General features: G+C 45.4%; 2 protein-coding genes across 2 annotated transcripts; both read right to left on the bottom strand.

Moving 5' to 3' along the window:
* LOC308160767 (kelch-like protein 10) lies at positions 1 to 1,835 on the bottom strand (the record flags this gene model as incomplete). The annotated part of the gene is made up of 4 exons (XM_080534708.1): positions 1 to 366; positions 454 to 603; positions 716 to 1,312; positions 1,419 to 1,835. 4 exons carry the CDS (start codon positions 1,833 to 1,835, stop codon positions 1 to 3), a joined length of 1,530 nt encoding a protein of 509 aa, XP_080390834.1.
* Positions 1,836 to 9,817: 7,982 nt separating this feature from the next.
* LOC308160765 (kelch-like protein 10) lies at positions 9,818 to 11,661 on the bottom strand (the record flags this gene model as incomplete). Its single annotated transcript, XM_080534706.1, has 4 exons — positions 9,818 to 10,192; positions 10,280 to 10,429; positions 10,542 to 11,135; positions 11,242 to 11,661. The coding sequence occupies 4 exons, from the start codon at positions 11,659 to 11,661 to the stop codon at positions 9,818 to 9,820; spliced, it is 1,539 nt and encodes a 512-aa protein (XP_080390832.1).
* Between the last annotated feature and the right edge of the window lie 1,564 nt (positions 11,662 to 13,225).

Raw genomic sequence — 13,225 nt, 5'->3', positions numbered from 1 at the left:
TCAGACAGTAAGGATGCTATTGGAGGTGGACAGTTTGAGCTCCTCCCGGGGGTTCTGCAGGGTATCTCGCGGGGCAGCATACTCGAGCACATTGGGTAGTCCGTGCACCACACAGCAGCTAACGCCACTGCGGAGGATGCCCATGTCATGGGCGTCATGCCACTCATCTGTCTTCTCATCGTAGCACTCCACATTGCAGGTATCTGTGCCAGTGAAGCCGCCCACCACAAACAGAAGATCATCCACCACCTCGATGCCAAAGTTGCTCCGTGGGTTCAACATGGTGGGAACTGCGCGCCAGGTGTTGGTCTGGGGATTGTAGCACTCTGCGTGTCGCAGACGGTTGGCTCCATCAAAGCCGCCCACCTAAGAGAGGATAGGAGAAATGTGGGTCAATAACAGAATATCAGAACTTGAGCATAGATTTATTGTGTATTTTTATGTAGGTCTCACCGCATAGACCTGCTCCCCAAAGGCGATGACCCCCAACCCACAACGTCGTCTTCTCATGGGGGCGATCAGAGTCCATTGGTTGGTCTCAGGGTTGAAGCACTCTGCTGTACACAGCCACTCATTCCGATTCATACCACCACATATGTATACCTAGAGTTAAGGCAACTTGTAAATTCATCCATCCTGGCTTTTTAATAGATTCATTGTACAATAGTTATCAAGTTGTGTTCCAGGTACAGTTAGTCTTACCTATTCCACTTACCTTTCCAAAAAGTGTGGTGGCACTGGCATCACTTCTCTGCTCATGCATGGGTGAGATGAGTGTCCACTGGTTGGTCTCAGGCTCATAGCGCTCAACAGTGTTGACTGGCACATGGCCATCAAAGCCGCCCATGGCGTAGTAGATGCAGCCACCCAGCACAGCCACACTGACCCAGCAGCGCCGTGAGTGCATGGGTGCCACTTGGTGCCAAGTGTGTGTGACTGGGTTGAACTTGCGCACACTACTGAAGTAGTCAACGTCGTAAAAGCCTCCCACGCAGTACACAAAACCATTGAGGTAGGCAGCACCGTGAAAGGCCCGTGCGCTCTCCTCCTCTCGAGTCACATTGACCCATCGGTCAGCCCGTGCATCATACGCCTCAATGCCATTGGTGAGGCTGCCACCACACCAACCACCGATGGCCAGTAAGATGGCATAGGGCAGGCGAGGGCGGGTCAGAGGGTTGCTGCTGTCAGAGCTGAACATGGCCTTCAGTGCGTTGATGATGATGGGCTTGCAGTCATCATTGGCTCTCACCAGTGGATTATTCTTCACATTGTTCATGAAGTAGTCTGCTGTCATCAAGGCCATGCGTACCTAAGCAAACAGACACAGACAGATATGGACACAGAATGCAGTCGGCAGCCTTTATGAAATGCATCAAACATTTACGTGTTACGTGTGTTGTCCAACTCTCAGTCACCTTAGGCAACAGCACCGAGATCTGGGCTTCGCGGTCTTGAGGAGAATGGCCAATCCAGCACAGGATGGCCTCAAACACTACATCTTCCTGCTTCACATTCAGGTCGTCCTTCTCAATGATGTCACGAAACTGCCACAGCGAGAGTTCTAGGAACTCCTCGGAGCTACGCACCATCTCCTTAAAGTGATGCAGGATGAAGAGAGAGGACCTGCGCCTCAGCTCATAGCAGGAGTAGAAGTCTGCAAACGTACAGATGCCAATGCAGTTCTCCGGGCACAGCTGGGCCTCTAGGTAGTCAGAGCAGGCTTGCACAATGCCCATGACAGAGAACTGATCTGCAGCCACCAGAAGCTGCTCCACATTCTCGTCAGTGACAGGCACAGAGCGTGTGTAGGCATACTCAATAATGAGACGCATCATGTCCAGTGACACACCAGGAATATTGTACACCCGCTTTTCTAGGTTGTTCCAGACAATTGTGAAGAGAGCTCTGTGGGTCAGGGTTTAGAGAGGAGGGTTTATGATGGTCAGGAATCATCCATATACTGTACCAGATTTTCTCAATACTCTTTTCAATACAGCACAGCTATATAATAAACACCCTCTGCAAGTATATGACAATATAAAGAGGGGTACACAAATATTATGAATCAATAGTTGCATGCTATCTTTTATAGAATGTATCATTGCTGCCACAAAGAACAAAGTGTAAGCTCTTGTAGGATCTGGCTATTTTCTTCTGATTATCCTTTGGATCCATGCCAAGTGAATCCCTGCCATCCATCATGGCCACATCCCCACAAAGTTAAGACACTCACCGGAAATATGGACTGCAGCCGCAAAGGATATTCTTGTGTGCGTTGAAGTCGATGCCATTGACTTTAATCACCACATCACAGAATTTTCCTTCCATCCTCTATCAAATGATGGTAAGTGTAGTGTCCTTGTTTTTCAATGAAGGACTACAATACGTTAAATGGAGTGGCCGACCAGAAACCACAAAGATCAAAATGTTCTGAGCCTTGACTGTCTTACACTAATGTTAGCTAGCCAGATTCTAGCTAGATACATTATTTAGACACATAGAAAGAAAAACTAAAACACTAGAACAACAGTCACATGAACAACTACAGGACAGTCTTGTCAGATACGGTAGCTAATCAGTTTCGTGTTTGTAAATATGTCGTGTTGCCATCTGTCAGTGGGTATCATCATAACAAGGCAGTCATCACCCTGCAATTACTAAGGGTAGAGGGTATTAGCGGGTAATAGAGGGTAATAGCGCGGCTAATGTTAACAAGCTAACGGTTGATAATGCTAACGTTTAGGACGTTATCACATCATTTCAGTCAGTCTAACTTGATAACTAAGTTGATAGTCTCTTTTTATCAGCACAGCACGTTTCATACACGTTTCAATAACACCGTAGCATCTCAGTAGAACTCACCGAGACGTTGCCTTCGGCAAATAGCAGCAGACGTGTAACTTCAGGGGCTACAGGTCTTTCAAGGTTCGGTGGATCTGGTTGGGGAAGATATTTCCTTTACTGAATATTTTAGAAAGCTATACTAGATTTACCGATAGTAACCACACACATATATTTTACTTACACGTGTTACTCCGTTCTCTGCCTCAACCTGCTTCCAGTGGCGGTAGATATTGATAGATATCGGCTGGCCAATAGAGGGCGCTAGGGCGTTTTGAGGGACTTTAAGAACGTAATTGAACGGGAGAGCCTTCTTTATGCTGCCATCTTGTCCGTGTCTCAACCGGAAGCCTATATGGAGCATGTTCATCTGTGACAGAGTTAGAAACATTTGAGGAGTCACCAAGAGCCAAGTCAGGCTCAGAAATGGAGGATACTCTTTCTGGGTCACTTAGAAATCATGTTCATTAACTTTTCTGAAAATTCCTTTTGTTGATGAGCGTGACCTTGTTTGTTGTATTCCTACATGTCTTATGCCTTTATTAGTACAGGGATCACTAACACCCTGTGCAAAACCTCCACTGGCTGTGTACTGATGGTGTCTGTTAGTATAATGTCAGAGTACATTTACATTTACAGTCCCACAGAGTACATTTACATTTGTCAAAAATGGTCGTCTCTTTTTTGATATTAGCTGTGTTGATATTACCCCCCTGCCCCCCTCTACCCTTTCTGTCAGCCCTGAAAATAGGGTAACCATTATGTCATCATCCGATATGGATGTGCTTAACCATTACTGAAAAAATGAAAATGTCTGCATTAGGTAAGAGAAGATAAGTTGACATTGTGTATTGTACACGTATTGTTATTTACAAAAAAAACTGTTCTTAAAGGCAGACTAACTGCTTTTTAAAAGTTAACAGTTTGAACCCTCTCCTCCCCTCCTACCTCTCCCACCAACCCCTCTCCTCCACCCACCCCTCTCCTCCCACCCTCCCCTTCTCCCACCCCTCCCCTCCTCCCTCCCCTCCTCTCACCCTCCTCCCTCCCCTCCTCCCTCCCCTCCTCTCACCCTCCTCCCTCCAACCCCTCCCCCTCCTCCAGGACTCGTGAGAGCCTTGCCTCCAACACCTCCAGCATCATGACGGAGAATAACAGACGTCAGAACTCTGCAATCCTGAGCCCCCGTCACATGATCCCCGGTCACCTGACCAGCGTCGGCCCGCCCTTCAACTTCCGCGCTAACCCACAACCCCCTGCTTCCGCGCAGAAGGACAAGCTGACCAAGCCCCCGACCCTGGCCTCCATCACTAGCGTCTGACAGACAGACAGACAGACAGACAGACAGACAGACAGACAGACAGATAGGCAGACACAGGCAGAGAGACAAACAGATGGACAGAGAGAGACAGACAGACAGACAGACTGACAGAGAGACACGCATACAGACAGACAGAGACAGACAGACAGACTGACAGACAGAGTCAGGCAGACAGACAGACAGACAGACTGACAGGCAGACAGATAGGTAGCGAGACAGACACACAGGCAGACAGACACACAGACAGACACACACACACACACACACACACACACACACAGAGAGACAGACAGACAAACAGGCAGACTGACAGACAGACAGACAGACCTAGAGAGACAGACAGACACACAGACGCACAGACAGACAAACTGACCTCCATCGCAGGCGTCTGATGGATGTACGGAGGGACTGATCGAGGTGGAGGAGATGGGAGCAACCCTGAAGCCCCCCCTTTCCCTCCCTAGGGATGATGGGACTGTTCGTGACACTGGCATGACTTCCACTTACTGTTCTTACTGCTTCTAGAACACTCTACTGCAAAAACAACAACAACAACAACAACAACAACAACAACAAGAAAACTAAAATATCCTCTCTACCCTGCCCCCTCCAGGATGTACCTGGCTTGGGACTGAAATGATTGTTATTTTTTGCCTTTTCCAGAATTCCTGGATGTTGTAACTGGAGAGAGTTGTTGCCAGGAGACACAGACTGTTGGAGGAACACTCATGGTGCGTTCACGACGTGTGTCTGAATTACCACTTTGAAATGTCTCATTTGGAAACTCGTTGTACAAAGATGATACCCGAGTTTCTGACTCAGAGGGTGTCAGAAACCACCAATGGGAAGCCTCGGTTACCTTTCACTCTGAGGTTCCAAGTCTCCGAGGTGTCATGACCTTAGACACCTCGCCCCCCCCCCCGTCTGGGAGACTCTGGTGTCAACGCAGCGTTACCACGGCGACCAGAACTGGTCACCCTGTGACGACACACAACGTTACCACGACGACCAGAGACACAGCCTCCTGAGAAGTAGTGAACCAGGAAGAGCTCCAGAGGGTCTCTGATATGTGCAAAGTATTCTAGTTCCATCCTCCTATCCCTATAAGTTCTTTATTGTTGCGATCATGTATACTCAATTCTTTTAAATGTTTAAATGACCAAATACTTGGAGAAGAAAAAAACGTCATTAAAAAGATGTTGAAATGAGAATTTATGACTGGCAAACGTTTATTTATTTTTGGGGGTTGTATCTGTGTTTGAACCACCTGTGTTTTCACACACAATCATTTCATCGGATGAGAAATATCTTGCCCCACCCCTCCCATGGTGACACATTAAGTGATAGCTGTCAGCCTGTCATGTGTCTCAGACATACATACATACATACATACATACATACATACATACATACATACATACATCAGGGTTTCCGTTAGAAAAATTTGGTGCCGGTCAACGTGTCCGGGAAGATTTCAATTTGTCGGACAAACGGGAAAAATTCCGGTCATCATATTAGAATATAATATAGGTGTTTGTCGCGGTGATTAGCTGTTGTGTAGCCTATATAGGCCATTTAATGTCCATTTCTCATCCGATACGATTAGATCGCGAACTATATAATAATATAGGCTTTCATGATTCGCATGCGCTACTATGGCATAATATGTCCAGGGCTGCACGCGCGCCACACTGGGCAGCCTAGTCACCTTTGCTACTTTGAATTACGACTGTAGGCTACTTTAAGATGTTTATTTCAATTGCATTAATGGGATTTGAGTATGTAATTGGTAATTTTAAGTATGCCTATAGTTTAGCTTTTGATGGCTATTTGAACGGACTGCATCGATCGATCAATGAACGGACATTACGTTAACTGAAGTGTGTTAAATAGTTTCACGACAGTAATGTAAGTTTTTTATATTCTCTTTCCAGTTTTACCCTTTTTATCAATAAAACAACGTAATTTCTATAACCACGTCTCCCTGATTGGGAAGGCATTAAGTCTAGCTGCCTGTCAAATCATACTTTCTCGGACTCGGGAGTATGAGAATGGGGAGGATGTATCGGGGGGGATACACACCCGTGGACTATTTCACCTTAGTGGCACAAATTAAACTCTAACACTATAGAATCTATAGATAGACTAAAATGATGGACACCGACTGAATAACTGAGTGGGGGAAGACAAGTCTCAAATGTGAAACAATTATAACATTTAATACATAAAGTTAAAACATACACAAATATATAACATTGATATCCCTAAACTCAAATGTAGTGTGGTATTGTCAACCTAATCTAATCAATCCTAATCTAATGGTACCAGTAGCCCAGGTTGTCGATAGTAGCGCACTACTCCTGTAGTACTTCTCCCGACTCAGGGCTGGAACGGGCACGGCAGGCTCAATCAATGAACGGGGTTGAGATGGCCGCTAGCGTCCTTTACTAGCCGCATCTCACGGCCCTCGGTGGTCATTCACTAGTCTAGCACATCCAAAACACGCAGAACAATAACCTTGACTCCGGTCACTGCAGTGGTTTTATTTAGACTAGATCAAACTAAATTACGGTAACTGACTAAACTACGGTACTCGCGCCGTTGAGAGACAGGGTTGCCAGATGGGGCGGGTTACCGCCGAATGGGCTACTGCGTTTAGCGGTTATTTTCACCGGACAATATGACCGAAGAGGTTTAAATATGTCGGACTTCAACAGATTTTATCGGACAAAGACCGGTAATTACCGGTTAACGGAAACCCTGACATACATACATACATACATACATACATACATACATACATACAGACAGACAGACACAATGAGGTGATACAATGTGGACAGACTAGTTCATACAGGGGAGAGCTGTATCAGTGAGGAGCAAGACAGAGAGCTGAGCACTGATGTGGGAGACAGATCATAACCGTAAGTTGGTGTTTTTCATAGTTTTTCACTGTTTAATATGATTTGAATAAACTTGCGTGCCTTTGTATCATCTCACAAAATGATGTAGCCCTAACATACTACAGTAGCCAACTGTATGTGACCAGCCTGTTAAGAAAGCCTCAACCTGATTTTGTCCAGCTGACTGTGATCTAGTAGGTTCAACTACATGAGGCCCTAGATAATAATAGATAATAATGACTGTGTCTAGACTAGTCAACAGTCTTTACAAAGGTCACTATTGACCAATCAGCAGAGCTATAAGACTGACAGAAGACTGTTGAATACACTCCTCTATGAAGGGTCAATTAGTTGGTTTACTGTATGTCTTTTTTATGTAAAAATGGGCTTGTGTGATCAAAGTTAACTTTTAGGGTTATAGAGAGACATTGTAAATATTCCTTGTTAGCTTCAGGAGAGAGAGATACTGTATATACAGTATCAGCATACTTTCATGTCCCTTTCCTATGCTGTAGTTTCTCACTTCACAGTTTTTAACTTTGGTCTCCTTTAATGTGCTGCGTGTGTTCATTGTTCAGGTTTACAGCAAGAGGTCCTTTGAGGAGAGAGTGGAGGAGACCCCTGGCTCTAAAATGAGTCTCTCTGGGGAGAGAGAGGAGGGGACCACTGCCTCTAAAATTAGTCTCTCTGGGGATGTTGAAGCCATGGGGTAAGAGAAGAGTCTCTGGAGGGCATTTACCATGAAGATGATGATATTGATGATGATGATTATAGATACTTCATTCATAACCAGATTAATGTTAGACATAGGAATGTAGATGTACTGTAGTTCAATGCACACTGTATTTACTGTGTAAACTAGTCTCAGGGAGATCACACTGAACACCAAAGGCTCAAAGATGATAGATCAACATGTCATGATGCATTGTTACACAGATCAAGCTTCATACACTCAAACTCAAAGGTTTTGATGTTCCACTAAGATCAAGCCTACACACATGCAGTTGGACAGTGGTGTGTTTTCCCTGAGTTGTTGGATGTACAGATGTCCCCTCTCCCTTGTGTGCAGTGTGCAGGGTGTAGTGTGTAGTGTGCATGGTGTAGTGTGTAGTGGCAGTGTAGCTCTCGTGATGAGTAGCCCTGCCAGTCCAAATGGATGTCCTAATGGTAGAATCTTAGGTCATCCAGGGGAGAGATCCCCAGTTTGAGCCCTGCTGGTTACATCAATCCCACTCTGACCACCAGAGGGCAGCAGTGTATGCTCATAAGAGTTTGTCACATTGGGTATTTGAGCCATGATGCTGTACTTATCTTATTGAAGTTCTTGCAGTCCAAAGAGAACAAGACTGTGATGACAGAGGCAGGAAACTAAGGGAGTCTTGAGGAGAGAAATACCCACTGTGTTGTAATCACACATGACCATGACCCATCTTCCACTAATAGCATAAAGAAGTAAATATGTTTCCATTGTCAGTTTTGCTTTGAAGCACACTTCCACTTCAACATGGTTTTGTTTCCCATTCTTTTAGAGGTAAAACGGATATGACCCCTTGAACTTTAATCATGTGTGGTATTTGACATTTTAGATTTAGGGTCTGCTTTTGAGTGTGTTTATTTTCATGTTTCACCTGAACTTTTTGAAATTGTCCTCCTGCTTCCTCCTGCTGTGAGAATAGCGCTCCATCACTTTGTCAATGATGTTGTCCCGTTTCCACACAAAACACACACGCACACACATGCATACGCGCGCACACACACACACACACACACACACACACACACACGCACGCACGCACACACACACACACACACAGTAACACAGCTGTTATGAAACACACAAAATACATATCAATAATTTATACAGATGAGGTAGTTAGGTTTGGTTTGAGTTCAGAAACTCTGACCCTGGACCTTTTTAGATGCTTGTTTTGTTTTCATACAAATTGGATTTGACGTACTATGGGCATAAAGCAATAATGCTCAAAGGACATGATTGAAATGGTAAGATGTCAGGAAAGAAAGGCCTCTAGTCGCTGCCAGATAATGAAGTTGACCACACCAAGTCAATTCTGTGATGTAGGTGCAATAGCGACCACTGGCAGATTAGCCAGATCAGTCCAGTAATCTGCAACAGGGTTGACAATCATTTCAACATCTAACAATATATAAACAAATAAACAGGATAGTTACTGTCCTCCAAGATGGAGTCCCATTGACAATATCATTATCCGCACTCATAGTTCAGCAGCACATAACTGTACAGATGACATATTGCATTCAATACCCACTAGGGGGCAACAAAGTAACTTTTTAAATATAACCTTGATGCCTGATCTGTCTTGAATGTGGGGTTGAAATGGATAGCTAATCTACATGATTGTTGTGTAGCCCAATATGTGTATGCATCTTTCAAGGCAAACGATAACATTCGTCTTTTGTTTGGAGGGTATTTACATGTAGACGTCAGATATACACGTATTGATGGACATTAATGGGCATGGGCTTGCCCAGCAAAGTTAAGACATGATTGCAAACTAGCATTCAATTAAAGCCTCCCTTATACGTTCATTGTAGAAAAATTATTGTACCACCCGGCCTGATAGAAGCAATAAGAAAGACAGAAATGTTATGTGATTTCCATGGGCACTTGAAGGATTTATTTGGATGGTTTCTGTCTCTGCCCAGATGGACTGCAGTGGGCAGGACCGGGTCATGTAGGGATGGGGGGTAATGGTGGGTAGATATGGTGTCAGACAGTAAGGATGCTATTGGAGGTGGACAGTTTGAGCTCCTCCCGGGGGTTCTGCAGGGTATCTCGCGGGGCAGCATACTCGAGCACATTGGGTAGTCCGTGCACCACACAGCAGCTAACGCCACTGCGGAGGATGCCCATGTCATGGGCGTCATGCCACTCATCTGTCTTCTCATCGTAGCACTCCACATTGCAGGTATCTGTGCCAGTGAACCACAGTGAACCGCCCACCACAAACAGAAGATCATCCACCACCTCGATGCCAAAGTTGCTCCGTGGGTTTAACATGGTGGGAACTGCGCGCCAGGTGTTGGTCTGGGGATTGTAGCACTCTGCGTGTCGCAGACAGTTGGCTCCATCAAAGCCGCCCACCTAAGAGAGGATAGGAGAAATATGGGTCAATAACAGAATATCAGAACTTGAGCATAGATTTATTGTGTATTTTTATGTAGGTCTCACCGCATAGACCTGCTCCCCATAGGCGATGACCCCCAACCCACAACGTCGTCTTCTCATGGGGGCGATCAGAGTCCATTGGTTGGTCTCAGGGTTGAAGCACTCTGCTGTACACAGCCGCTCATTCCCATTGGAACCACCACATATGTATACCTAGAGTTAAGGCAACTTGTAAATTCATCCATCCTGGCTTTTTAATAGATTCATTGTACAATAGTTATCAAGTTGTGTTCCAGGTACAGTTAGTCTTACCTATTCCACTTACCTTTCCAAAAAGTGTGGTGGCACTGGCATCACTTCTCTGCTCATGCATGGGTGAGATGAGTGTCCACTGGTTGGTCTCAGGCTCATAGCGCTCAGCAGTGTTGAGTCGCACATAGCCATCAAAGCCGCCCATGGCGTAGATGCAGCCACCCAGCACAGCCACACTGACCCAGCAGCGCCGTGAGTGCATGGGTGCCACTTGGTGCCAAGTGTGTGTGACTGGGTTGAACTTGCGCACACTACTGAAGTAGTCAACGTCGTAAAAGCCTCCCACGCAGTACACAAAACCATTGAGGTAGGCAGCACCGTGAAAGGCCCGTGCGCTCTCCTCCTCTCGAGTCACATTGACCCATCGGTCAGCCCGTGCATCATACGCCTCAATGCCATTGGTGAGGCTGCCACCACACCAACCACCGATGGCCAGTAAGATGGCATAGGGCAGGCGAGGGCGGGTCAGAGGGTTGCTGCTGTCAGAGCTGAACATGGCCTTCAGTGCGTTGATGATGATGGGCTTGCAGTCATCATTGGCTCTCACCAGTGGATTATTCTTCACATTGTTCATGAAGTAGTCTGCTGTCATCAAGGCCATGCGTACCTAAGCAAACAGACACAGACAGATATGGACACAGAATGCAGTCGGCAGCCTTTATGAAATGCATCAAACATTTACGTGTTACGTGTGTTGTCCAACTTTCAGTCACCTTAGGCAACAGCACCGAGATCTGGGCTTCGCGGTCTTGAGGAGAATGGCCAATCCAGCACAGGATGGCCTCAAACACTACATCTTCCTGCTTCACATTCAGGTCGTCCTTCTCAATGATGTCACGAAACTGCCACAGCGAGAGTTCTAGGAACTCCTCGGAGCTACGCACCATCTCCTTAAAGTGATGCAGGATGAAGAGAGAGGACCTGCGCCTCAGCTCATAGCAGGAGTAGAAGTCTGCAAACGTACAGATGCCAATGCAGTTCTCCGGGCACAGCTGGGCCTCTAGGTAGTCAGAGCAGGCTTGCACAATGCCCATGACAGAGAACTGATCTGCAGCCACCAGAAGCTGCTCCACATTCTCGTCAGTGACAGGCACAGAGCGTGTGTAGGCATACTCAATAATGAGACGCATCATGTCCGGTGACACACCAGGAATATTGTACACCCGCTTTTCTATGTTGTTCCAGACAATTGTGAAGAGAGCTCTGTGGGTCAGGGTTTAGAGAGGAGGGATATGATGGTCAGGAATCATCCATATACTGTACCAGATTTTCTCAATACTCTTTTCAATACAGCACAGCTATATAATAAACACCCTCTGCAAGTATATGACAATATAAAGAGGGGTACACAAATATTATGAATCAATAGTTGCATGCTATCTTTTATAGAATGTATCATTGCTGCCACAAAGAACAATGTGTAAGCTCTTGTAGGATCTGGCTATTTTCTTCTGATTATCCTTTGGATCCATGCCAAGTGAATCCCTGCCATCCATCATGGCCACATCCCCACAAAGTTAAGACACTCACCGGAAATATGGACTGCAGCCGCAAAGGATATTCTTGTGTGCGTTGAAGTCGATGCCATTGACTTTAATCACCACGTCACAGAATTTTCCTTCCATCCTCTATCAAATGATGGTAAGTGTAGTGTCCTTGTTTTTCAATGAAGGACTACAATACGTTAAATGGAGTGGCCGACCAGAAACCACAAAGATCAAAATGTTCTGAGCCTTGACTGTCTTACACTAATGTTAGCTAGCCAGATTCTAGCTAGACACATTATTTAGACACATAGAAAGACAAACTAAAACACTAGAACAACAGTCACATGAACAACTACAGGACAGTCTTGTCAGATACGGTAGCTAATCAGTTTCGTGTTTGTAAATATGTCGTGTTGCCATCTGTCAGTGGGTATCATCATAACAAGGCAGTCATCACCCTGCAATTACTAAGGGTAGAGGGTAATAGAGGGTAATAGCGTGGCTAATGTTAACAAGCTAACGGTTGATAATGCTAACGTTTAGGACGTTATCACATCATTTCAGTCAGTCTAACTTGATAACTAAGTTGATAGTCTCTTTTTATCAGCACAGCACGTTTCATACACGTTTCAATAACACCGTAGCATCTCAGTAGAACTCACCGAGACGTTGCCTTCGGCAAATAGCAGCAGACGTGTAACTTCAGGGGCTACAGGTCTTTCAAGGTTCGGTGGATCTGGTTGGGGAAGATATTTCCTTTACTGAATATTTTAGAAAGCTATACTAGATTTACCGATAGTAACCACACACATATATTTTACTTACACGTGTTACTCCGTTCTCTGCCTCAACATGTCTGCTTCCAGTGGCGGTAGATATTGATAGATATCGGCTGGCCAATAGAGGGCGCTAGGGCGTTTTGAGGGACTTTAAGAACGTAATTGAACGGGAGAGCCTTCTTTATGCTGCCATCTTGTCCGTGTCTCAACCGGAAGCCTATATGGAGCATGTTCATCTGTGACAGAGTTAGAAACATTTGAGGAGTCACCAAGAGCCTAGTCAGGCTCAGAAATGGAGGATACTCTTTCTGGGTCACTTAGATATAAATCATGTTCATTAACTTTTCTGAAAATTCCTTTTGTTGATGAGCGTGACCTTGTTTGTTGTATTCCTACATGTCTAATGCCTTTATTAGTACAGGGATCACTAA

This window comes from Nansenia antarctica, assembly GCF_963989245.1.
Source record: "Nansenia antarctica genome assembly, chromosome: 6".
Classification (NCBI taxonomy): domain Eukaryota; kingdom Metazoa; phylum Chordata; class Actinopteri; order Argentiniformes; family Microstomatidae; genus Nansenia; species Nansenia antarctica.
The sequence above is the reverse complement of the archived record's forward strand: the minus strand, read 5'-3'. Positions and strand labels throughout refer to the sequence as shown.